General features: G+C 43.2%; 1 protein-coding gene across 1 annotated transcript in view; it reads right to left on the minus strand.

Annotated features, from left to right (window-relative positions):
* TASOR2 (transcription activation suppressor family member 2) overlaps window positions 1-27561 on the minus strand; it is a 74272-nt gene continuing 46711 nt past the window's right edge. Inside the window, 9 exon segments of the mRNA XM_065423312.1 lie at window positions 1-119; window positions 3938-4119; window positions 8158-8263; window positions 9744-9897; window positions 12424-12549; window positions 15326-18079; window positions 18311-19069; window positions 22399-22942; window positions 25295-26207. Of these exon segments, the coding sequence (XP_065279384.1) occupies window positions 1-119; window positions 3938-4119; window positions 8158-8263; window positions 9744-9897; window positions 12424-12549; window positions 15326-18079; window positions 18311-19069; window positions 22399-22942; window positions 25295-26207 (5657 nt within the window).

Raw genomic sequence — 27561 nt, forward strand, 5'->3', positions numbered from 1 at the left:
TTACCAATAGCTGCTTTGAAATGGGGCAACCACGTTCTGCACCGTTCCAGTGAAGTTATTTACATCAGTGACTAGGATCCCTTTGCTTTCAAAGACCTCTCTGCTGACACTGGGCTTATCTGCAAATGGAAAAGCAGCAGTAAGAAGAATTCCCTTGATGAGATGAAACCATTCCCTTTGCTCATGGAAAACCTAAAGTAACTCAGCAAGGTCAAACTGGCATATCTAACCAGCAGGTATTCTCTTCCTCATGTTCATCTCCCTGGGTGAAGTGACTGATTCCAATTATTATTTGCTGTTTTGCAAATTTCAGCAGATTAATGAAAGTGCTTTGTAAATAGCTGCCGAGCAGCCAATAATAAAATGATCCATTATAAGGAAACACATTAGTGCATTAAATAGCCTTGAAAAATTGGCACCAAAAATTTACCAAAGCAGGCAGAAAATTCTCTTGCCCTTTACTGTGACGAATGATAATGAAACAACATTTTATCTGCCTGACCAAAAAAAAAAAAAATACTTGCACTGAGCAAGTGAAATTTTGCAATACAGTACAACAGTACGGAGAGTGGCGCTGGAATGGGAGACCTGGATCAGATTCCCGCTCTCCTTGTGTGACCCTGGTCTATGCATCAGCTTCCCCAGCGCTAAAGAGCAGTTAACACTATCACTTCACAAGGCTATTCTACGCTTTAATTCCTTAAATGCTTGTAAAACACTGTGAGATTATCCGAGCGAGGGGACTCTAGCGTATGCTACACCAAGTATAGTTATTAGCTCTGCCTGTTCCATGGACCCATCTATTTGCTACCCTCCTCGACTGAAAGACGGCACAACGCTTTGTGCTTACAAGCAAACACTCGGCTATGTAAAGCTCACAGAGCATGTAGGCAAGGCAGATAAGTATTAGCATTATCACATCATCACGCTCCTTTGGAAGAAGGGTGAATGGAAGCCCGGAGGTCAGATGCATCCTTCCAGTAAAAAAGCCAGACAGTAACAAAGCTGGGAAGATAACAAGATGTCTGTGCTTCTGGTCCCCTACGCTATAGATGCATCCCTAGGGTGACCAGATGTCCCATTTTTATAGGGACAGTCCCGTTTTTTGGGACTTTCTCTTATATAGGCGCCTATTACCCCCTACCCCCGTCCTGATTTTTCACGGTTGCTATCTGGTCACCCTACGCATCCCCCTTATCCGGATAAGAGGACGCTACAGGTGCTTGCCTCGCAAGCTTTGAGTTAATTACGGTTCAACTCATAAGAACATAAGAAAGGCCGTACTGGGTCAGACCAAAGGTCCATCTAGCCCAGTATCTGTCTACCGACAGTGGCCAATGCCAGGTGCCCCAGAGGGAGTGAACCTAACAGGCAATGATCAAGTGATCTCTCTCCTGCCATCCATCTCCATCCTCTGACGAACAGAGGCTAGGGACACCATTCTTACCCATCCTGGCTAATAGCCATTTATGGACTTAGCCACCATGAATTTATCCAGTCCCCTTTTAAACACTGTTATAGTCCTAGCCTTCACAACCTCCTCAGGTAAGGAGTTCCACAAGTTGACTGTGCGCTGCGTGAAGAAGAACTTCCTTTTATTTGTTTTAAACCTGCTGCCTATTAATTTCTTTTGGTGACCCCTAGTTCTTGTATTATGGGAATAAGTAAATAACTTTTCCTTATCCACTTTCTCCACATCACTCATGATTTTATATACCTCTATCATGTCCCCCCTTAGTCTTCTCTTTTCCAAACTGAAGAGTCCTAGCCTCTTTAATCTTTCCTCATATGGGACCCTCTCTAAACCCTTAATCATTTTAGTTGCTCTTTTCTGAACCTTTTCTAGTGCTAGAATATCTTTTTTGAGGTGAGGAGACCACATCTGTACACAGTATTCGAGATGTGGGCGAACCATGGATTTATATAAGGGCAATAATATATTCTCAGTCTTATTCTCTATCCCCTTTTTAATGATTCCTAACATCCTGTTTGCTTTTTTGACCGCCTCTGCACACTGCGTGGACATCTTTAGAGAACTATCCACGATGACGCCAAGATCTTTTTCCTGACTCGTTGTAGCTAAATTAGCCCCCATCATGTTGTATGTATAGTTGGGGTTATTTTTTCCAATGTGCATTACTTTACATTTATCCACATTAAATTTCATTTGCCATTTTGTTGCCCAATCACTTAGTTTTGTGAGATCTTTTTGAAGTTCTTCACAATCTGCTTTGGTCTTAACTATCTTGAGTAGTTTGGTATCATCTGCAAACTTTGCCACCTCACTGTTTACCCCTTTCTCCAGATCATTTATGAATAAATTGAATAGGATAGGTCCTAGGACTGACCCTTGGGGAACACCACTAGTTACCCCTCTCCATTCTGAGAATTTACCATTAATTCCTACCCTTTGTTCCCTGTCCTTTAACCAGTTCTCAATCCATGAAAGGACCTTCCCTTTTATCCCATGACAGCTTAATTTACGTAAGAGCCTTTGGTGAGGGACCTTGTCAAAGGCTTTCTGGAAATCTAAGTACACTATGTCCACCGGATCCCCCTTGTCCACATGTTTGTTGACCCCTTCAAAGAACTCTAATAGATTAGTAAGACACGATTTCCCTTTACAGAAACCATGTTGACTATTGCTCAAGAGTTTATGTTTTTCTATGTGTCTGACAATTTTGTTCTTTACTATTGTTTCAACTAATTTGCCCGGTACCGACGTTAGACTTACCGGTCTGTAATTGCCGGGATCACCCCTAGAGCCCTTTTTAAATATTGGCGTTACATTAGCTAACTTCCAGTCATTGGGTACCGAAGCCGATTTAAAGGACAGGTTACAAACCTTAGTTAATAGTTCTGCAACTTCACATTTGAGTTCTTTCAGAACTCTTGGGTGAATGCCATCTGGTCCCGGTGACTTGTTAATGTTGAGTTTATCAATTAATTCCAAAACCTCCTCTAGTGATACTTCAATCTGTGATAGTTCCTCAGATTTGTCACCTACAAAAGCCAGCTCAGGTTTGGGAATTTCCCTAACATCCTCAGCCGTGAAGACTGAAGCAAAGAATCCATTTAGTTTCTCCGCAATGACTTTATCATCTTTAAGCGCTCCTTTTGTATTTTCATCGTCAAGGGGCCCCACTGGTTGTTTAGCAGGCTTCCTGCTTCTGATGTACTTAAAAAACATTTTGTTATTACCTTTGGAGTTTTTGGCTAGCCGTTCTTCAAACTCCTCTTTGGCTTTTCTTATTACACTCTTGCACTTAAGTTGGCAGTGTTTGTGCTCCTTTCTATTTGCCTCACTAGGATTTGACTTCCACTTTTTAAAGGAAGTCTTTTTATCTCTCACTGCTTCTTTTACATGGTTGTTAAGCCACGGTGGCTCTTTTTTAGTTCTTTTACTGTTTTTCTTAATTTGGGGTATACATTGAAGTTGAGCTCCCAAAGGAATCTTTTCTTTATTTTCACCAATTATAATTCATGTCAAAATCTGTTTGTCATCAAAAGGGAATGTTTAATAGAATCCATAAGAACATAAGAATGGCCCTACTGGGTAAGACCAAAGGTCCATCTAGTCCAGTATCCTGTCTTCCGACAGTGGCCAATGCCAGGTGCCCCAGAGGGAATGAACAGAACAGGTAATCATCAAGTGATCCATCTCCTGTCCCTCATTCCCAGCTTCTGGCAAACAAAGGCCAGGGACACCAGAACTATGTGCAACCGGACGTCCCTGTTTTGTTACCCTGACCTAGTGCTGTGTTTCACACCCACCTACCGTGCCTGTCCTTCGTTAGCACATAAACAATCTGAGGGCAGACACTGTCTATTTGACGATTGTAAAGCAGCCAGCCACAATGAAGCCGCAATTCCGACTGGGGCTAAGGGGTGCTACTGTAAAACAAATCATTAGTGGTGTCCTGAGCTCAGCTCTTACCTGTGAGATACACAGCAAACCTAGCACTGATCTGCTGAACCTGCAGGTTCAACAAGCACTTCAGATGCTCTGATTTTGTGCACGATTTGGAGTCACACTGATGGTAGTGAAGAACTTCAATGGTATTAGCTTCCTGGCACGATTTCAGTAGCCAGTTCTTTTTGTGCGTAGTAGAATCCACCCTGTTGGAACAGAAACAAGTTTTACCCCGTGAATCATGGCGTCAGTTTACGGTCAGACAGAATAATCCTGGATAATATTTACAGCCTTCGTTCAACACACCTGTTCCTTTCCCCTTGACTTTCCTGCTTTTTAACCTGTGCCAATGCAATTACGTTAGTAATTGTCACTCCAGCTCACCCCCACCCCGCCACCTTGCAAGAAAGTTTGCCAAGGGAGCTCCCAAAGCTGACCACCGCTTAGCTGGTCTTAGGGTGGCTTGTTATTGTCAGCTCAGGTGTCTTGTTACCAGCACCGAAACAGGACTTGAGAAGGGCTGCTTGAGTCTAATTGGAGTAATGGTTCCATCGATGTAGCTAACACCTACAGATGTTACGCACTGCAGGATCCTGGTCTGGTAGATTCTGAAGAGAGAGCCCATTGAGGGTACGTCCATGCTGCAAATAAAACGCTGCAGCAATGAGCGTCCTGCTACGGCACTAAAAATAGCAGCCTAGATGCTCCCACTAGGGCAAAAGCCCGGGCTCTGAAAGCCACCTGGGCCCGAGCAGGAACGTCTACATGGCTATGTTTATCACTGGAGTGCGAGCTCGAGTCTGTAAACCCAGGTTCTCAGACTTGTGGCCGTGGCCTTTGTTTTGTTCTTTTTGCGGTGCAGACGTCAGAGACCCAAAGTTTCTGATTCAAAGGGACGCACTGTCCAATGAGCAATCACATTTCCTGCCCTGTGTTCACGCGTTGGGTCGCTGAAGGTGAAAGAATTTTAAAAATATATTTACTTTTCACCAATTTTCCTTTCTGTACTTCTCTCTGCTCGGGCAGTGAAAACTGACTGCTCAGTTTTCACCTTTGAGTCTAGGAAGTTTCACTTTCTGTCTCACTCACTAGCAGGAAAAAACACAGCAGGGGAATGTTCAAATCCAAACAAACTGTTTTCATTTTAAAAAAACATGGAAGCAATACTATTAAATGGACATTGTAAACTTTAAAACAAATCACTTTTTAAAAAACTTATGGGTCTTACAAGTAGGGTGACCAGATGTCCCGATTTTATAGGGACAGTCCCGATTTTTGGGTCTCTTTCTTATATAGGCTCCTATTACTCCCCACTCCCGTCCTGATTTTTCACACTTGCTGTCTGGTCACCCTACTTACAAGTAGCACCTAAAATGACTGACTGATCAAGATGTTTTTTCCAGCATGCATAACTTTGTCCATTTGACAGTACTCCCTGAATGGTTGGTTTCACTGTTTTCCTGGCACAGTCAAGTCCCCTCATTGTTTGTGTGAGTCTTTCACACAGCAACGGGGGGAAATGTTTTAAGAAAAAAAAAAAAAAACCACAAACATTATTCCGGAAACTTAGTAGCTGACCTAGGACCACAAAATACTTGGAACTCTTTTTTTGAAAACTGACTAGATTTCAGGTTGACAATGTCCCTTTAACTTTAGCTTTTGTAAAACTCTGCCTTTACAAAACTTACGTTGAGCCTAATTTGATCTGACAGTTTAATAATAATACAGTCCAATCCACTTTATCTGAAACCGCTTAAGGGAAATTTGTAAAATTAATAAATTTCCTTTTGAATATCAATTGAAAAAACCACAACCCACTCCAAACAGCCCTCAATAAACCAAACGTTGAAGTCCTTCCACAGGTAACACTCCCAAAGATTTCAATGGGAGCTTTGCTCAATAAGGACTTCAGGATCTGGCCCAATGCCAGTAACTCCAGTTACTGTAGCTTTATAATTACCTACACAATATAACTTTATTTTCAGTGTAGCTACACAGTTTGTATGTGCACTGGATGAGGCAGGTCTGGTGGAAAGATAGTATGTGAGCATTTAATTAAAGACTATCACCATATGCACAAGCAACCTTAATTCTGGCATTTTCTAACTCGAGAGTGCTTGACTTTGGAAGCATAATCTCCTTTACCACCGTTGTGTGTATGCTTTCACTGAATGAGGTCTTTTTTCACACTCCCCAGGTTTAACAGATTAAAGAAGCGTTTTTGCTAATCTGTATCAGATGATTTTTTAACAGATTTTGGACATAAGCTTTTGTGGGTAAAAAACCCACTTCTTCAGCATGCATCTGAAGAAGTGGGTTTTTTACCCACAAAAGCTTATGCCCAAATAAATCTTAGTCTTTAAGGTGCCACCGAACTCCTTGTTGTTTTTGTGGATACAGACTAACACGGCTACCCTCTGATAGATGATTTTTTATAACCTTTACTTGATTTATAGATGGTCTGGATTTAAGATTTTAATTATAAACTTGCTGGAACTGGTCCTTGTCTAACAAAAAATTGCTCACATAAACATAAAGGAACATGAGCAGAACTTAAAACCCTCTAATCAGTCCAATAAGGGACCAAGACAAAGTTTTAGATGCTTAACTAGCCCTGTCAGTCCGTACTGGACTTTCTGAAGACTGTGATGTCAGGCTGTATCACTCATACAACTGATAAAAGGCCATGCAGAGGGTCTGGAAGCTAAATGAATCTGATGGGGCCTGGTCTACAAGGTGCCACAGTGCGGACTCCGGAGGTGTGATTTCTAGAGCACTCTAACATGTTGTGCTCAGACTTCTCCATAGACCTTGCTGGCATGGTCTTAAAGGTACCTAATGTGCATGAATGTAGTCCTGTTTGAAATAGGACTACATCCCCACAAACGAGAGATCTTGTAGTTCGTGCCAGCAGAGGCTACATAGGGCAGAGTGCTCTAGAAACCACACCCCTGTAGTCCACACTGCAGCACCGTGTAGACGAGCCTTGGGAAACCAGCCAGCCAGTGCTGTCATTACTTTAGAGTCAAGGACTCGTAGGACTGGAAGGGACCTCGAGAGGCCATTTAGTCCAGTCCCCTGCACTCAAGGCAGGACTAAGTATTATCTAGACCATCCCTGACAGGTTTGTCTAACCGGCTCTTAAAAATCTCCAATGATGGAGATTCCACTATCTCCCTAGTCAATTTATCCCAGTGCTTAACCACTCTGACGGTTAGGAAGTTTTTCCTAATGTCCAACCTAAACCTCCCTTGCTGCAATTTAATCCCATTGCTTCTTGATCTATCCGCAGAGGTTAACAAGAACAATTTACCTCCCTCCTTCTTGTAACAGTCTTCTCTTCTCCAGACTAAACAAACCCAATTTTTTCAATCTTCCCTCATAGGTCATGTTTTCTAGACCTTTAATCATTTTTGTCGCTCTTCTCTGGACTTTCTCCAATTTGTCCACATCTTTCCTGAAATGTAGCACCCAGAACTGGACACAGTACTCCAGTTGAGGCCTAATCAGCGCAGTGTAGAGTAGAAGAATTACTTCTCGTGTCTTGCTTACAACACTCCTGCTAATACATCCCAGAATGATGTTTGCTTTTTTTGCAACAGTGTTACACTGTTGACTCATATTTAGCTTGTGGGCCACTATGTCCCCCAGATCCCTTTCCGCAGTACTCCTTCCTAGGCAGTCATTCCCCATTTTGTATGTGGGCAACTGATTGTTCCTTCCTAAGTGGAAGACTTTGCATTTGTCCTTATTGAATTTCATCCTATTTACTTCAGACCATTTCTCCAGTTTGTCCAGATCATTCTGAATTTTAATCCTATCCTCCAAAACACTTGCAACCCCTCCCAGCTTGGTATCATCTGCCAACTTTATAAGTGTACTCTCTGTGCCATTATTTAAATCATTGATGAAAATACTGAACAGAATTGGACCCAGAACTGATCTCTCCCTGCGGGACCCCACTTGTTATGCTCTTCCAGCTTGACTGTGAACCACTCTCTGGGAACGGTTTTCCAACCAGTTCCGCACCCATCTTATAGTAGCTAAATCTAGGCTGTATTTCCCTAGTTTGTTTATGAGAAGGTCATGCAAGACCGTATCAAAACCCTTACTAAAGTCAAGATATACCACATCTACCGCTCCCCAGTCCCCCCACCCCATCCACAAGGTTTGTTACCCTGTGAAAGAAAGCTATAAGGTGGTTTGGCACAATTTGTTCTTGACAGATCCGTGCTGACTGTTACCTTATGTCTTCTTTTAGTTTTTTACTTTCTTTGTAGTGAAGCAGCCACTTCCACTTTCCATGACTGTTCAGCTTTTCCAGTGTTTTAACTATTTCCTTCAGCTGACCTGTGGGAATAAAATATTTCAGTATGGAGTCTGAGAATCAGGTGGTGTCGGCAAACCAGATGTCCAAGTATTACTACATATAGAAGGAACATTATCGTGTTCTTAAAGCGCAAAAAGTCAGTTTTGTATTATTTTCAGTGAGAGTTCAAGGGGTTATTAGAACAGAGGCATCTTTCATCTCCAACTCGCCAGTGGATCCAGAGAAGGTTGGTATCAGCCAAAAGACATTACCAACTAAACACTGTCCTTTGGCCTATGTAAAATCAATTAGTGGGAATCTCTGCCTAGTTTCTAGTGTACAGATGTTCACAGCACAAAACACTCCCATTCTCATTGGAATGAACTGACATCACAGCTGTCATAAGAACGGCCATACTGGGTAAGACCAAAGGTCCATCTAGTCCAGTATCCTGTCTTCCAACAGTGGCCAATGCCAGGTGCCCCAGAGGGAATGAACAGAACAGGTAATCATCAAGTGATCCATCCCCTGACACGCATTCCCAGCTTCTGGCAAACAGAAGCTAGGGACATCATCCCTATCCATCCTGGCAAATAGCCATTGATGGACTTATCCTCCCTGAACTTATCTAGTTCTTTTTGAACCCTGTTATAATCTTGGCCTTCACAACAGCCTCTGGCAAAGAGTTCCACTGGTTGACTGTGCATTGTGTGAAGAAATACTTCCTTTTGTTTGTTTTAAACCTGCTGCCTATTAATTTCGTTTGGTGACCCCTAGTTCTTGTGTTATGAGAAGGAGTAAATAACACTTTCTTATCTACTTTCTCCACAGCCGTCGTGATTTTATAGACCTCTATCATATCTCCCCTTTATCGTCTCTTTTCCAAGCTGAAAAGTCCCAGTCTTATTAATTTCTCCTCATATGGAAGCCGTTCCATACTCCTAATCATTTTTGTTGCCCTTTTCTGAACCTTTTCCAATTCCAATATATCTTTTTTGAGACGACCACATCTGTATGCAGTATTCAAGAGGTGGGCGTACCATGGATTTATATAGAGGCAATATGATATTTTCTGTCTTATTGTCTATCCCTTTCTTAATGCCCGTGACTGGCCACGGACACTGAACTACCCTCTCAGCCCTAGAGATGATCTCGCATTGTCATGGTTAAGGAAAACTGGTGATGGTGCCCATTTTGTGGACAGAGGGAAGCCAATCTGATGCCTTTCACAAGCATTAAATTCAATACACAGAAAGAAAAAGCCTCTGGCAAGTTCTCTTCTGGGCGAAAATGCTCCATCCTGACTGGCTTTGGGAATATTGGCATCTGCTACCGACCAACATCTCTCGACAGGCTCCTGACAATGCCAAGGCCTTCTAGAGCCACGTTTCCCTAGATATCCATCGTAAGCCTGTGCTCTATTTAAGTCACAGTTATTACAGTGCTGTAATGATCATCCTCTTGCAACAAATACCAACGATTTTCATGGGTATAAAGGGGGTGGGGGTAATTAAGACTCACCTAAAGTTACAGTTTCTAACACTTCATCATCAGAGACCACAAACCCCCCCATGTGAAACAGCTCCTGATAAGTGTGATCAGTTATGTCCTCTGGGCTGTCCACTCCAGCAAAGGTTACGTTTGGGCAGTGCTTTAATCTCAGCAAGGATGGGATCTGTTAAAGGCAAAAACATTCTTCATGTACAATATGTACCTTTTAACTGGTGAGACTTCACACCATGTAACCAGGAACTTCTCTCATTCTTTCTTCTTCCAGGAGATGGTGTCCCCCTGCTGGACTCTTGAGGATGTTGCCCATTTCCTCCTGTTTTACGCACTTCATCCTCAAGTCTCCACAGCACAGCCCCTCCGTGCTGTGGATGACTCAATGGGACTCTGTAGGAGCCTTTTAGACCTCTCTTTAATAGTCCAGTGGTGATCACTGTGAGGATATGAGGTACTTCTCTCTCACTCCGAGCCACAGGGCTGAACCCACCACGCTGCTCCAGCGCACTGGCAGCAATTCAAGAACTACGAGTATGTCTACACTGCATGCAAAGCCCAGGCTCTGCCTCCTCCTGTCCACAGACACAAGACGCAAAGCAGCCTGACTCAGAACCCGGGTCCAAAGAGCCTGCTAAGGGGGTGTGTCAGAGCCCAAGTCCCGCCATGACTCAGGTCCATGTTCTATCGTCTTGCAGAGTGGACGCAGCCCAAGCCGCAGATCTGAGTCACAAAGTCTGCATAGTGCAGTATGAACGTTAGCGCGGCCATGAGACCCGGGTCCAGCAATTTGAAACCCAGGTTTTCAATGCAGTGTGGAGGCGTAAGTATGGGCTTGAGAACAGTGAGTCCACAGACCTGGGCTTAGTGTGCAGTATAGACATGAGACCAGGTAGAGTAATCAAAACTGGGTCACAGGGTACAGTGAACTCTAGTACGTCTTAAAATATGCAAGTTAAAAAAGACAGAGAAAAGCTGGAGCTGTGGACAGGAAGGGGGTACTTTGATAAATAGTCTCTGGTCACATCTTAGAATTAGCAACTACTGGGATAGGCTAACAGGTAACACTGAGGAAATGCAGGGTTTACAATTACCACACCGGCCCCAGAGAAGTATTCTAAATGACACTCTGCCCTAGTATAATGATCACATAATTTCAGAAAGTGGCAATTCCTGTGTCTATTCAGTGCAAAGTGACTTCAATGAAAGCCTCACCTAGGTTTTATACCTTGTGTACAGAACAGTAACTCCTCACTTAACGCTGTAGTTATGTTCCTGAAAAATGCGACTTTAAGCGAAACGATGTTAAGCGAATCCAATTTCCCCATAAGAATTAATGTAAAGGGGGGGGGGGGGGGTTAGGTTCCAGGGACATTTTTTTACCAGACAAAAGACTATATTATCTATCTCCACACACACACACAAAAAATAAGTTTTAAACAAACAATTTAATACTGGTACACAGTGAAGATGGTTGTGAAGCTTGGCTGAGGTGGAGGAGTCAGAGGGTGGGATATTTCCAGGGAATGCCTTACTGCTAAATGATGAACTAGCAATTGGCTGAGCCCTCAAGGGTTAACTCTCTCACTCTACTGTACAAGGCAGCAGGAAAGGAGGGAGGGCAGAGACACACACCCTGTGTGTGTGAGAGAGAGATGTGCATTGCCCCTTTAAGTATGAAGAGGGGGGTCAGAAATACACTGCCTTGTTAATTAGATCAGCAAGCTGAGACCTGAGGGCAGCTGCAGCTGCTGCTGCCTGGAAGCTCCCTCTGTCATGTCCCCCCCCCCCGCTCTATGGAAGATGGGGTAAGCGGGGTTCAGGAGCAGGGGGGAGGGGGACACCCTGACATTAGACCCCCTCTTCCTCCCCCCAACATAGCAAGCAGGAGTCTCGGGGAGCAGCTCCAAGGCAGATGGCAGGAGCAGCACATGGCAGTGGGGGGAGGGACAGCTGCAATTGCTAGCCTGCTGGGCAGCTGCTGCACAGGTAACTTAGGGGAGGGGGGAGCTGATTGATAGGGGGGCTGTCGGTCCACCCTGGTTCCACCCACCCACCAGCTAGCTCCACCGGGCTGCTCTTCCTGCAAGCAGTGGACAAAGCAGGAGGCTGCCAAACGACGTTAGAAGGGAGCATTGCACAACTTTGAACAAGCATGTTCCCTAATTGATCAGCAACATAACCACGAAACAACGTTAACCGGGACGACTTTAAGTGAGGAGTTACTGTACTTAGACTCTGCAGTGATTGGTGCTCCTGGAATGCTGATGGGATCTTAATCGGGGCCTACGAGCCAGGAATTCCTGCATTCTAACCCTGGCTCAAACTAGTTTACTGTGCAGACTTGGAAAAGCTAAACTTGGTTAAACCAGACAACCCAGACTGGTGCCTTGCCTGGTTTGTACTGACTTCTGAGGTCGCTAGCTATTTTGTGATCTAAAGTGGAGCAATGGCAGTGAAAGAAATGGGCCCTCTGTTCTTGGTTTTTTTACAACTCCTTAGCCATGTACCTTGCATAAGTATTAGGTTAGCTTTAAACTGCGACATCTTTAGGACATCACCAATAGGTATGCAGACATGAACAATTAAAAATAAAACTCTGGATAGGTGCACAATTAGAAACCTGTTTAAAAATGGACTGTCGTATTTAGAAATGGCGTTTCCAGTTTTGGCACAAGAAAGATATTTCTGAACCTACTTTATGAATATGCAAAGATATGTCCTCATTTCTAATAATGACAATCAGTCTGTTTGTCTCCAGGTGTTGTGTTTTACAGAAATTCAGAGGTTCAATTTCAGTGTGGCCACCTTTCTTCAATAAGCTCTGAAACACAAATAAATCATTGCAATAAAGTAAGAATGTTTGTATGGCCAACATATCTACACCTTACCAAAAATAGGCCATTTAATATGATTTCCAGTTGTGTATGAAAGCGATGATTTATCTGCAAATAACCTGGATATTCAGACCCTGGATATGCTAAAGCCCAGCATGAAAAATAAATCTTGTTTTGTTTAGTTACTATTAGATGGGTTTTCTCTCCAATTTTGCAAACAAATTTATATAAAGTTTGAACTTATATAATCCAGGCTTGTTTGATGAGAGTACCAGTCAGGACTGGAAAGAGTAAGCTATTTTATCAACATGCCTAAGGCAGGGGTTCTCAAACTGGGGGTCAGGACCCCTCAGGGGGTCACAAGGTTATTATATGGGGTGTCACGAGCTGTCTGCCTCCACCCCAAACCCCACTTTGCATCCAGCATTTATAATGGTGTTTGTTAAATATATAAAAAAGTATTTTTAATTTATAAGCGGGGGGTCGCACTCAGAGGCTTGCTATGTGAAGGGTCACCAGTATAAAAGTTTGAGAACCACTGGCCTAAGGTGTATTTCTGTTATTGATTATTTTGTTTCTAAAATAATCTAATTATCTGAACATTCAACTTACTCTAAATATCAACAAAAAACTTTAAAAATAAATTGATCACTTACTCCAACACCACACAGGCAAAGAAAGAATAAGAAAAAACGGCAAGCATTTTGCAGTGGACTCTCCCTGTGCCAACCAGTCTGCAGTGAAGAGAGATTCAGAACGGCCAGCACCTATATCATCTCAACTCATCAGCACAGCAAAATCTATTTTCGTACTCTAATATACTCTTGGTTAGATAAACATCTCGATCTGTATATTGAATGGGCTCTCGGGGAAGTACGCTGCAGCCACAATGCAGAGAGTAGATGACCCAGTATTGAGACCGCATACTAGCTGATTTAATTTTACATTTTTTAAAGTTCGCTTTATAGACAAACTCCACTGCAGAATTAAGTTGCTGAGGTAAAAAAAAAAAATTCACCCCGTCAATCACCTACATAGAAAAGCATGGGTAAGCAGATGGGCTTTCCACCACACCCTGGAAGTCAGGCTATGGTTCTGTGGGACTAAGGCTGTCTACGAGAGTCGGCCGGAAAACAGATCTACCTTCCTGCGTAAAATGTTGCATGTTTGAAATTTTTCTTTTGTCCCACTCTGGGACAAAAGGCCAAAAATGCAAAATTTTTCAGGGGAAGGGTTTTCAGGAAATATTCTCTTTCGGGAGCACTGAAACAGAATCTTTTGGCTTCCTGGCTGTCCACTTGTAAGACACTTGTCAACGAAATTCGCAAGAGCCTTCCAGCCTGCCTGCCGGAGAGGGAGAGAGTCTCCAAGTGACACAGCCTGGCAGCCCTCCAGGAAAGCTTGTGTCAATTTCACTTGACCAAGGCCTTGCTGTCAGGCAGCTGGGGAGCCCTTATTTTGATTTTCCCAATGGAAAAAAAGTCTCTTTTTTCCCCCCTGCAAAACTGACGTTTTCTTGTGGAAAATTTTGTTTTTGTGAAAAAGCCCTTTTTTTGGGTCAGAAAAGGCACAACTGGGAGCATAGAGAAGGCCCTGGCACACACCATTGTTTTTACCACCTGTTTTCTAGACCAGTTCAGAGCTGATATAGATAACAACAGTGGTAAAGATGCCAGTGACTGTCTACACTAGCTCTGCAACGTTGCCACTTCCAGTGCAGCTGAAACGGAGAGATTTCCCCCCCAAAACTGTAGAATAGATATAGTCTAATTGGGGAAACAAATTCTAGTGTCAAAGACTCCCCACTGAAAACCACCTTTCAGTAGCACACAGATGTTCAAAACACTCAGACTCTCGGTTAAACTTGGCTGTCACAATCAGGTGCAGTGAGATAGGCCGGTTTCTCAGGTTAAACAGGAATCAAACTATGTACTGTAAGGTTTTTTTTAAAAGCACCATCATAAATATCTTGAACTGTGATCAAAAGCAATCAGAAGACGCCAGTGCAGTTTATGGAACACTGGTGCAATGTGCTCTCTATGGAAAGAATTGGCCACCACGTCACCGGAGCAAGTAAGCAAAACCTAAATCAGAAACAGTCAGTTGTGCCAAATGCAAACAAAAAAAGGCATTTCAAGCCAGAGAAGCCACCTGAGACTCCGGGACAATCAAGGAGCCAGGATTATTCCTAAACTGTGCAAAACCATGACAAAGGCGGAGCAAAGGTTGCCTCACATTCTTCCCAGTATAAACATTTTTAAAAAATGATGAAGCATACACAAATGACGGCCGCGGTACAGCCTGGCAAACTCAAACCGTACTCATCTGGCACATGGTTTTGTGTGGTTTGCCAATTCTTTACTATTATGAACAGAAAAAATCTGAGGAGCTGGATTAGCCTTTAATGCCTGAAGTCCGCCTCTTTTCTTTGATCACAAGTGAAAATTAATCAGTGATCGCTGATCCTAGTTCCCTCTGTGTATGCATCACTAAACTACCACACACTTTGGCATAATTTGGTTTGAATTACAGCTCCAGAGAGCCAAGATGAAGTAGCAGAAGGTGTTACTGATCAGGACTGAAATCCTCTAGGACTGACACAGCAGGAAGATACTGCAGATCTGCATTGGCCAACTTGTGTGAGGAAGCTTGCATAGAGACCACCTGTGTCATAGCCACCGGGACCAGTTCAACATTACAAGAAGCACTAAGATCACTCACAATTTTAAATGAACTAGGAAGATTTAGAAATTGCCACATTACCTTCGTTCTCACAAAGAAAGGATCATCTTCTGTTTCAACCAGGTAGAACATACAAGCATTTTTGCAAGCCTCTTTCACAACACTTTTCAGTCTGTAGTGTAGAGTGTTGCATAAGTCACTAATCATGTTCTCATAGGAGGCTGTTCTTTTGGGGAAATTTGTGCATTTTTTCCTTTTGCCTGCAGTCTCTTCTGAGGTAGTGCTCTGACCTCTTCCTTTGTTACCCACATGTACATTGTTCAACATCACCCTGTTGAACTCAGCGTATTCATTTAAAATGACCGAAATATCCCCCCGGGATTCTTTTAGTTTATCATCATATTTTAACTTGCTGAGATGTAAAGGAATACCATAGTCACGGCCCTGGCTTTTGCCTTTTGCAGCATTTCTTTCATTGCTAAATTTATCCTGCCATGGCACAAAGAGAGGTGGTGCAGCAAAATCTGTGTATATATCGTTTCTCAGGTGCCAACTTGAACTACGCTGCCTTGTATCTGAACGCACAACAGTTACCAGAAGGGGGCTCCTACTCCTGGGTGGTGCATTTAGACTAGGGGCTTCAGGAGCCTCTCTCAGGGGCAAAGTCTCAGCCATTACCTGGGCAGAAAACTCTTTTGGAAACGTACTGTTGGAGGTAGAAAGTTGTGATTTCTGGCTCTTTATTACTTGTTTTAGCTTATAACTGAAACGCAGACACTCCATATCTAAAGTGTTCTGGGTAAGATCATCAATAACCTTCCAGGTCCTAGTCAATGAGCTTATTAAGTCAGATCGTTCCACAGAATGGTCATGTCTCTTTGAAGCTTGTAAAGGTCTAGTTTTGTCTTTGTGTTTTTTGGTAACAATAAAGTTTGTATAATCCCTCAGGGTGCCCTGATCATCTTTAATATTGACAAACGGGGGCACATACCTATCATCTTCCCTAAACCCAATGGGCCAGCCTGACTCCACAACTGAAAATCTTTTGTCTGCTTCCAAAGAGTCCCAGTCATCACTCTTCCAGTTTTCATTCTCTGAGCTTATACGTGAATAATTGTAATTAGTCCTTGTAACTGCTGTTGCACGGATCGCACCAATGGCTCTTGTACCACAAGAGCCCCTACATTTAGCTGTGGGATGGACCATACCTCCAAAGTACTCCTGGTCAGAGTCTCCAGAAAAAGACTCATATGATAAACTTTCAAAAGTCAAATGCACACCTCTCTCTCTGTTAGGGAATTCTGTACCTTGGTTGGCCAAATGTTCCTCCAAAATATCCTCAGTATCACTAAGTTCTAGAGTCTCTCTAGAGTCTGGGTGTGCACATAATGTTGTAGGCATTTGAACAGAGGAACCAGGGATTTCTTCCCTAGTGACATCGGAGTCGGTTTGATGTAAATCAGCAAACAGATTAGATTCTTCCATCGTACAATCACTCTGCAGTTCTGTTATTTCACAAACAGAACTCTGGTCACATGCTTCTGCGAACTGTTCCTCCTCCTCTTCTAAGATAGATGCAGGGCTCGCAGCAGGACTAGTGCTTCCTAGATCAAATTCCTCACATGATGTGGGTTCTTCTTTGTCATCATTCTCTACTAAGTCTGTTACTTTGCCAACAGGGATTTCATGTTCTAAAAACATGTCTTTCTTTGCCCGTTCTGTGTAACAGGAACCTGAGAAGTCTTCCACAGCAGAAGAAGCTATCTCCATCACATCTCTTTTATCAGTGTGGTCAGAATTCATACTTTTGGAAAATACTGGATTCTTCTCACTTTGCTTTAATAAACTAGTGTGCACATCTGTCTCTCTGCTGATGGGGATACTATGTGGCTGAAAAGCAACAGCAGTCAACAATTTTGGGTTAGTACAAGTGGGCTTGTCAGTTGGAGAAATCTCTTCCTTACTCCCCAGTAAGTCTGCTCTTTTAACTACAGGGGTTTCGTGTTCTAGAAATGTGTCTTTCTTTGGTCGTTCGGTGTAACAAGAACTTGAGGAGTCATCCCCAGCAGACAAGGGTGTTTGACTCTCAGAGATGGAGCACATTTCCGTCACATCTCTTTGATCAGTGTGGTCAGAATTCATATTTTTGCAGAGCACTGGATCATGCTCACTTAGCTCTAATATACTTTTGTGCAATTCAGTCTCTCTGCTAATAGGGCTGCTGTGCTGCTGGAAAGGAGAGCCAGTCATCAATTCTGGGTCCGTACGAGTGGGCTTGTCAGTTGGACTTGTCTCTTCCTCACTCAAAATAAGACTGCGCGTATACTGATGATTTGCCAAATTAATTTGTTTCAAGTCCAAATGTTCTTTAGCAAAAGATTTTTCATTATCCGCTGATATGATACAAGCTGATTCTACCAATTTGCAAAGAGAGGCCTCATGTTCTCCATGTGTAATAAGCATAGTTATCTGGTTTAATTCATCATTACATGGTGACTTTTTAGTAACAGAACAGACTCCGGTATTCTTAAATTTGTCACAGCTTTTCTCAGCTTCAGAGTCAGCTTCCAAATGTTTATTTTCAAAGACTAGGCATGAGCTTTCACTTGCTCCTGAAGATTTGTTCGGCAGCTCTGTTGTGTCAGTAGAAGGGCTCTTTTGCTCTCCTTGAGTTGCTGTATTGCTTTGTACTTGATTTGATTCTTTAATACTCAGAGAAGTGTAATCGGCAGAATCAGTTCCTCTGTCTTCCTGAGAAATGCAGCTGTCCTCTACTGAATCACTCTGTGCTGATGACTTAATTTCTTCAGCTGGTTGGACAGTGACTTTTTGGTTCTCTGGAAGTGCATCTGCAGATTGTGTTATTTCATCAGAAGGTACGTCCTGGACAGGACTTGCACCAGGTGATAATGTCAGAGTTAATACACTATCAAAGGGTTCTTCCAAGTCAACTGGACTGATCGCTTTGCTCTCGTCAGGTATGCAAATTTCCTTAGGAAGTACTAAATTGATTGGATCCTGGTCCATATCTGCATCATTAATTTCTTCAGCTGGTTGGACAGTGACTTCTTGGTTCTCTGGAAGTGCATCTGCAGATTGTGTTATTTCATCAGAAGGTACGTCCTGGACAGGACTTGCACCAGGTGATAATGTCAGAGTTAATACACTATCAAAGGGTTCTTCCAAGTCAACTGGACTGATCGCTTTGCTCTCGTCAGGTATGCAAATTTCCTTAGGAAGTACTAAATTGATTGGATCCTGGTCCATATCTTCATGTTCCAGATCTGCATCATTACTTTCAGAAAGTGCTAAATCAATTGGTTCTACATTTATACTTTCATAGTCAAAATCTTCCTCCTCCTCCTCCTCCTCCTCCTCTCCCGGGTTTTCTAATGGATCATACGCTTCTCTCCCTTTTCCACACGGGCTATCATGTTCTGTGCTCTTCATAGTCCCTTCTAATTGAATTGCTTCACAGAGACGTCGTGATTCATCACCACCAGCCTGGCAATGGTCTTTATCCTCTGCAGAGAGAGTGATGATGTCCAGTGTCTTTCTTTCCTCGGAAATGACAGTATCATCACTAATAATCGCTGGCTGTTCATTTCCCTGCTTCTCTGAAAATTCAGTCTGTGAAAACGCAGAGTCACTCTGTGAAACTTTACTTAAATCGAGGGCTTGGTGTGCTTCTTCGGGGTCATCAGTGGAAAATTCTTCAGGTCTTATCCTTGTATCGCTGGGTTTACCAGAAGGGCTGCAGGTAGAGCTACTGGTGGAAATTACAGGGTCCAGCAATTCCTCTCTTTCACTCTTCTCTTCATCAACCTGAAATTACAAAGTTCGAAATTCAACTACTGAGAAAGACAAATGTAGGAAGAGAAACATTCTCCAGTTGCAGAGATCTATCTTTTTAAATCCTCAAACTTTCATAAGCCAATCTTGTTTAAAAACCCTAGAGAAAGGATTTTAAATTCACATCCCAAACATTTTACTGCCAAACTCTGTCTTCAAAATAGACAAATGAGTCCATTCATGTCCCCTATCCTTCCAATTCCCCCTCAACATCTGCTTCTTCTGTCATACTTATAGGATGTTGGCAGCTAACAACAGCTAGGGAGATGGCAAGTAGGAATTCCTGATTTTCTGTTTTGTTTATTTGTATTTTAATATTTATTTTATAAAAAATTGCCTTGAAACCATCTCATGGTGCACATAGCTAATCTAACCTCACACTCTTATCTCTACCACCTTCGTCCTCTCTTTCCAACTTTACTCTCCCTTATTGCGTCTTGTCTGGAATTAGATGTAAGTTCTTTGGAGCCTGGAACTGCCTCTTACATTTGTACAACACCGAGCATAATAGGTTCCTGATCCCAATTATGGCCTCTGGGTGCTACTGCAGTACAAGAAATAGTGAAATCAACAGAAACTGTTTACATTAATCTGAGAGCTGAATTTGGCTGTAAAAGCTTTGATTTTTGTCCACGTGGGGCTTGATTACCTGGTGGGGTAATGGGCTCTCCAGGGGAGTGATTTCTAAAGCACACTAATGTGTTGTTCATTAATTGGTCTGTGTAGAGCCTGCTGGTGCGCTTTAATGCAGTACTGTTTCAAACAGCACTATGTTAAAGCACACCAGCAGGGGCTACATGGACCAGTTAATGTGCAACATGTTAGCTTGCTTTAGTAATCACTCCCCTGGAAAGCCCATTACCCTACCATGTAAACAAGCCCCGGTGGATAAAAGTAGTATGATGTAGACCTAGCAGGGTCTACCCATTGTATGGACCAATTACTGTGCAAGACCTTCGTGAGCTGTAGAAATCGCACCCCCATAGAACACATTATCCCACGATGTAGACAAGCCCTTGGGTTCCTCCCAAAGTACTTCTAAATTTATAGTACAATACTAAACGTGTATTAAAAACCTTTGGTACGTCCTTTAAAATGCAAAAGGGGACCCCATTCTATAGTTTTGCAATTTGTTCAAGATGCTCCAGGAGACCCAGTCTAGGGGCTGGGTGCTCTATCCCAAAGCCGAAAAGACTATCAAAAGGTAGCCCAGAAACAGGTTGGGAACAGGGCCCACAGGGTGGGCTGAAGAGACGCCCTGAAGGGCAGAAGAACCCTTTGGTTTGTTTGGATCTTTGTAGTTTGGACTTTTGCTACCATGGAACAGGTTATGTTTATCAGTGACTTGCCCAGAGGGCTACGCCACATCTCCAGCACAGACTGGTGTCTGGAAGGCCGAGGATACCAACCCTGGGGAAGGAAACTGACGCAGGGAGTGCCATGCTCGGCCAGTAGGGGGCATTACAGGGCAGCCATACCCCATGACACACACCCTAGAGAGACCCCCCACCCCAAACATAACAAGCTATCCCAACCTCAACAGTTAAACCACCGTCCCCGTCCCCGTCCCCACCCCTACCCCCCAGCCCAAAACACCGCTGCAAACAGACAGCCTTTGCAAGGGGACAACAAAGTCCAGCTATATTGGACTGAGGGTGAGTGAATTCCAAACACAAAGGGCCTTCATGAATGGAGAATGTCTGGGCAGAGTACTTATAAACAGATGGGGACTCCATTGGCTGAGCACAACGTGGCCGTATCCCATGGGGAGATAGGGTGCCTCTCAAGTAAGCAAGTCTCAAGCCACTTGCAGTTTTGTCTCAGCAGTGAATGAACGAATGGCTGAAACGCCGGTCAGCTTAAAGAGGCCCTGTAAAGCTTTTTATTTTTTTTTAAAAGGATGGTTTATGATCCTGAAATCAGCATCTATAGACTTAAAAAGGACCAAAACCATCACCCACACGCCTTCTGCCAATCTGTCCTCATTTGTCAGCCAGGTCATGAGTTCATCAGGGTCCACAGTGCTTCATGTGCAACAGCGAACAGCTTAATTAGGGTCTAAGCAATGAAAATCGGGGCGAACACGCTCCCAGCCTCTGCCTAGGTGTCTGTGATGTCAGGAGAGGCTCTAGGAGAAACTGACGCCTGAACGGGGGACTTGACTGCCTGTCAGGAGTGCTCTAAGTCCAGTGGATTCCACTTAATAGAACCCTGGGATTAGCAACGTCTGCTTAATGGCAACATATTGCTGGGAACTCTCCCCAGGACCCCATCCCATGAACATCAATGATAATGGAGTTCGGAGGTTGGCACCGGCAGGCTGCTTATGAGCAACATTGTTTTTTTACTTTAAGAATGGCCGCACTGCAGGCAGGCTTGTGCAGCTGCAGTCAGGGAAGGAAGTGCTGGGTGCCTGCTCTGGTTGCCCCCCCAACCCCGCCCCAGCAAACCTGCCTGCAGCTGGTGCTCAGCCTGTCACAGCACTGCCTTGTGGGCTGCAACCCGGCAAACCTGCTGGCACGCAGGGACCACGCCGGAGGTAAGGGGCTGTGGGCAGGGCTGCAGGCTGGGAGGGGAGGCAGTGGGCAGGGCAGTAGTAAGGGGAAGGGCGGAGGGTGCAGCCTGGATACCAGAGTACCTCTCCTTGCACGCTCCAGGCTGCACCCTGCTGGGGGGACTGCACGAAGCGCTGGGATGGTGGAGAATGCAGGGAGAGGTAGGGTGCAGGCCCCCAGCACCCCTGCTCCCCGTAGAAAGCCCCAGCATCTGGCCTGCAGCTCCCCTCCCCGCTGCTGCCCTGTCTGTAGGCAGGTTTGCAGGGCTACAGTCAGGGAACGCTCATCCCTGTGTTTCCTTCCCTGACTGCTGCTGTACAAACCTGCCTGCCACTTATTAGCAATTGCTGGATAATGGCAACTTTTTGCTGGCAACAGAAGGGTTGCTAATCAGTGGAATCTACCATATGATTAGCTCCCACCTGCAGGGCATGCTCAGAGCCTTCAGGACTCCTCACATTCCTCCGCACTCTGTTACCTTCCTCTCCATCAACAGATTCACTGTTGTGACAACATTCCCCTCACAGGGATGGATACAGCTACTTCCAGCTCCCATGCATACTGGTAGTCTATGAACCCAGCAGAAGGAGCAAGGGGCACTAGTGTGGGAAACAAGGCCCTCTTGTGCCCCCTTTTTACATTACTTAGTATGGGCCTTAGAGGCAGGTGTTTGTTACAAACACTCCCTATGTCTTCCCCGTGTTGTATTTCTTACATTACGGTACCAACTGAAATCCATCATCTTACCTTATTGAACGCCTGGACGAGATCTACGCATCCATCGATAATCACCTCTTGTGGCCCATCCTTCAAAGGCGGGCTGCTCGGATCACGGCAGTCGTCGTTTGAAAAGGTCTTTATGCAACTCGTGGATGACGGTTCGTCACAAGAAAGCAGTTGCTCAGAGGAATACGATACTGTGCTGTGGATACTGCTGGAAACCTGATTGACCTCAGACTGAGAATCTGCAGGACATGTTTCCAAGCCGAAAGCTCCTTCACAGTCATCGCTTAATTCAAAAGGATCCAGAGTAGTGCTGGAAGTCTGATTGGCCTCAGACTGAGAGTCTACAGGGCACTTTTCTAGATCAAAAGCTCCTTCACAGTCATCACTTAATTCAAAAGCATCCAGGCTACTGTTTATTGATACATATTTTTCAGGGTTACTGTGTTCTACCACCTTTCTCGTACTGCTTAGGAATTTGTTTGGTTTGCTATAAAACAGAGCTACCCACATGTGAAGTATAAGCTTCATTTCTTCCACATCATCGGGTATATCAGGGTCCCAGGGCCTGGAGGGGAAAACAAATAAACGTAATTTCTCTAGCTGGTTGTGCAAAATTAATTCACATCAGCTCAATGGATTCAGAAGTCTCAAATGCAGGGAGTTCTTAGCAGAGGTCTAAATTATAAACTAGGTGGTTGTTTGTTTTTGTTTTTCCTTGTCTGGAAAAGGGTGGAATTTGTAGCCATAAATCAGTGGCTATAGTTTCAGATTTTCAATTCATTGGCTGTGGACACCAGCCGGGAGGAATCTGACCAGAGTCTGGTCGGCTGCCGTGCTCCCTGTGGGAGCCTGGGTAGCAGCCTGGCTTGGAGCTGAGACCTCCCCCGGGGGAGCTGGTATTCTTGTCAATTTCAAAGCCCCAGGAAAGCCATGAAACGTACAAGCTAGCCAGCAGCCAATATAAGGAATGCAGTGTCTACACAGACGCTGCCTCACCCTAACTACACCGACACAAGCCCTACGCCTCTCGTAGAGGTGGAGTTATTATTAGGGCTGTCAAGCGATTAAAAAAATTAATCGTGATTAATTGCGCTGTTGAAGAACAATAGAATACTATTTATTTAAATATTTTGGATGTTTTCTATATTTTCAAATACATTGATTTTCATTATAACGCAGAATATAAAGTGTACAGTGCTCACTTTATATTTATTTTTATTACAAATATTTGTGCTGTAAAAAACAAAAGAAATAGTATTTTTCAATTCACCTCATACAAGTACTGTGGTGCAATCTCTTTATCATGAAAGTTGAACTTACAAATGTAGAATTATGTAAAAAAAACAAACTGCATTCAAAAACAAAACAATGTAAAACTTTAGCGCCTACAAGTCCACTCAGTCCTACTTCTTATTCAGCCAATCGCTCAGACAAACAAGTTTGTTTACATTTGCAGGAGATAATGCTGCCCGCTTCTTGTTTACAATGTCACCTGAAAGTGAGAACAGGCGTTCGCATGGCACTGTTGTAGCTGGCATTGCAAGTTATTTACATGCCAGATGCACTAAAGATTCATATGTCCCTTCATCTTCAACCACCTTTCCAGGGGACATGTGTTCATGCTGATGATGGGTTCTGCTCAATAACGATCCAAAGCAGTGCAGACTGATGCATGTTCACTTTCATAATCTGAGTCAGACGCCACCAGCAGAAGGTTGATTTTCTCTTTTGATGGTTCGGGTTCTGTAGTTTCCGCATCGGAATGTTGCTCTTTTAAGACTTCTGAAAGCATTCTCCACACCTCGTCCCTCTCTGATTTTGGACGGTACTTCAGATTCTTAAACCTTGGGTTGAGTGCTGTAGCTCTCTTTAGAAATCTCACATTGGTACCTTCTTTGCGTTTTGTGAAATCTGCAGTGAAAGTGTTCTTAAAATGAACAACATGTGCTGGGTCATCATCCGAGACTGAAATACATGGCAGAAAGTGGGTAAAACAGAGCAGGAGCCACAGTATTCTCCCTCAAGGAGTTCTGTCAAAATTTAATTAAACACTTTTTTTTTGTAACGAGCGTCATCAGCATGGAAGCATGTCTCCTGGAATGGTGGCCGAAGCATGAAGGGGCATACGAATGTTTAGCATATCTGGCACCTAAATACCTTGCAATGCCAGCTACAAAAGTGCCATGCGAACACCTGTTCTCAATTTCAGGTAACATTGTAAATAAGAAGCAGGCAGCATTATATCCCGTAAATGTAAACAAACTTGTTTGTCTTAGCAATTGGCTGAACAAGAAGTAGGACTGAGTGGACTTGTAGGCTCTAAAGTTTTACATTGTTTTGTTTTTGAGTGCAGTTATGTAGCAAAAAAAAAATCTACATTTGTAAGTTGCACTTTCACGATAAAGAGATTGCATTATGGTACATGTATGAGGTGAATTGAAAAATATTATTTCTTTTGTTTATCATTTTTACAGTGCAAATATTTGTAATAAAAATAATAATATAAAGTGAGCACTGTGCACTTCGTATTCTGTGTTCTAATTTAAATCAATATATTTGAAAATGTAGAAAAACATCCAAAAATAGGTAATAAATTTCAATTGGTATTCTATTATTTAACAGTGCGATTAAAACTGCGATTAATTTTTTAAATCGCGATTAATTTTTTTGAGTTAATCGCGTGAGTTAACGGCGATTAATTGACTTCCCTAGTTATTATGTTGGTGTAGTAGGGCCCTTACATTGTCAGGAGCAAGGCTGTAGCGTAGACACTGACATAGTTAGGTCGACATAAGCTGCCTTTTGTCAACCTACCTCTGTAGTGTAGAGCAGGCCAAAGAAACCTCTTTTCAACAGTGCTGCAGAAGTACTGTAGAGAAGTTAGGGCAAGAAATTTACCCACCACTGGGCCACTTACCCATGCAGAGCACGAATGACAGTTTTCTCTAAAGAATTGTTGGTGTATTTGCTATCTAAATTGAAGAGGTAGTCAGCTTCCCATTGACATGTCACCGTAACAGCTCCATCACAGCTCTTCACTGTGTGAGACTTGGAGAAGTCTTCCTTCAACCTGGAAGAAAGGACACCTCTTCTGCGTTTTACTACCAAGTCGTCAAATGGCTTCTGCGTATGAGTATTGTTCTGCTGATGCCGGAAAGGCAGAACTTTCCCAACTAGAGGACCCGAGTTAGCACTTTTAGCTCCATTTCTGAAGGCAGCAGGACCCTGTGCTCCTTTTGGGAGGGTGTGTTTTTTAGAATGTTCTGACGTCTGTGAGGCGTAAGAGTGCTCAGAGACAACAGAAGAATGCTTGTTCACATCTAAAGTATCTAGCACCTCCTTGGAAAGCAATGGCCGGGCTTTTGCGGAGTTAGGGCTTGTGCCATTCTTCTTGCTGGAAATTACAGGGCTTTTATCTCTTGGGATAGCAGCTGAGTCTTTTCTTAAATCAGATTTTGCAGGAGAAGGAAGTTTCTGATTCTCTGTTTTGCTAGAAGAGGATCCTCCCTTTAGATGTTTATCCACCCTGTGGTATTCATGATCTGAAGCAATTCGCGAAGGCTTCCTTTTCCGAAGAGAGCGTCGCTCTTTTGACAGGTCATAAGGAGAGGCAACTCTACTATCTTTATGATCAAGTGGAGGAATGCAAGAGCTCAGAGCTAGATCAGCCAACAAATTCAACCCATGTGATTCACAGTTACTTCCTTTCAGAGTCAGGTTGACATCTTGAGCAGTAACACTTTGTGTGTAAGTCTCATTTGCACCACTGACTGTCCCTTGACTTTCTGATGGAATTTCATTTGATGACAGTGACACAGTCTCTTTCTTTACTGCATAAGAAAAATAAAATCAGATAATATATACTGAACCACAGATTTCTATCATGAGAAATACTTAAAGTAGGTTTCAGAGTAGCAGCCGTGTTAGTCTGTATCCGCAAAAAGAACAGGAGTACTTGTGGCACCTTAGAGACTAACAAATTTATTAGAGCATAAGCTTTCGTGGGCTACAACCCACTTCTTCGGATGCATATAGAGTGAAACATATATTGAGGAGATATATATACACACACATACAGAGAGCATGAACAGGTGGGAGTTGTCTTACCAACTCTGTGAGGCCAATTAAGTAAGAGAAAAAAAACTTTTGAAGTGATAATCAAGACCCTTAAAGTAGGGTTCTGCTCTTAAAAGTGACTGTCCAAAATGGCATCATGGGATTTATTACTTCTCAATTATTTCCACATCAAATATACCCCGTTTGCAAGTAAAAAGATATTTATTGAATGGTAAGTTTGCAAATTTAAAATAAAGTTCAAGAAATACAAAAGTTAATTTTGCTATTATTATTGTTACAGTAGCATTGTAGGATTGGGGCTCTGTTGTGCAAGGAGCTGTACATACAGAGAGAGGCTGTGAGTTTACAATGTAACAGAACCTTAACTTGAGCACAAGCACATACCGTATACACCTCTACCCCGATATAACGCAACCCGATAGAACACGAATTCGGATATAACGCAGTAAAGCAGTGCTCCAGGGGGGGCGGGGCTGCGCACTCCGGAGGAACAAAGCAAGTTCGATATAACGCGGTTTCACCTATAACGTGGTAAGATTTTTTGGCTCCCGAGGACAGCGTTATATTGAGGTAGAGGTGTATATTCAAGTATACATTTAAACAATCCAGCCAGTAAGGAAAAATACTACATATATAGAATGTAACGGCTCTGTGAACCTTACTTTTACACTTCCTCTCTTTTTTCATTTTAATTTGCAATCTTCACGTTGCATTAACAGTGGTTTGCTTTTAATTCTCCACATAGTTTGTAAAGTCTTTAAAAAGAGGAAACAAACCCCATTGATGCATGCTTCCAAGTAGTGCATAATCAGTTCTTCGAAGTGCATAATACAGATACATGCATCTCAAAGACTGCATTTTATACAGACCCAGGCACAATTAGGGTGCCCTCTGGAAGTCAGCCAGTGACACAAAACTCCAGAGCGTCAGGAATATTTATTTATTTATTTTCCCAATGTTTAAAATGCACCCAGCACCATGTCCCTGGGCGTGTGCATAGAAAAACAATACAAAAATTATATAACCTTACATAAAGTAGACGCATAATAAAAAACAGTACAAAAAATATCCCTTCCCACTCTTCATGCAAAGCCATGGAAAGATAAG

The sequence above is a fragment of the Emys orbicularis genome, chromosome 1, assembly GCF_028017835.1.
Source record: "Emys orbicularis isolate rEmyOrb1 chromosome 1, rEmyOrb1.hap1, whole genome shotgun sequence".
Taxonomy (NCBI): Eukaryota; Metazoa; Chordata; order Testudines; family Emydidae; genus Emys; species Emys orbicularis.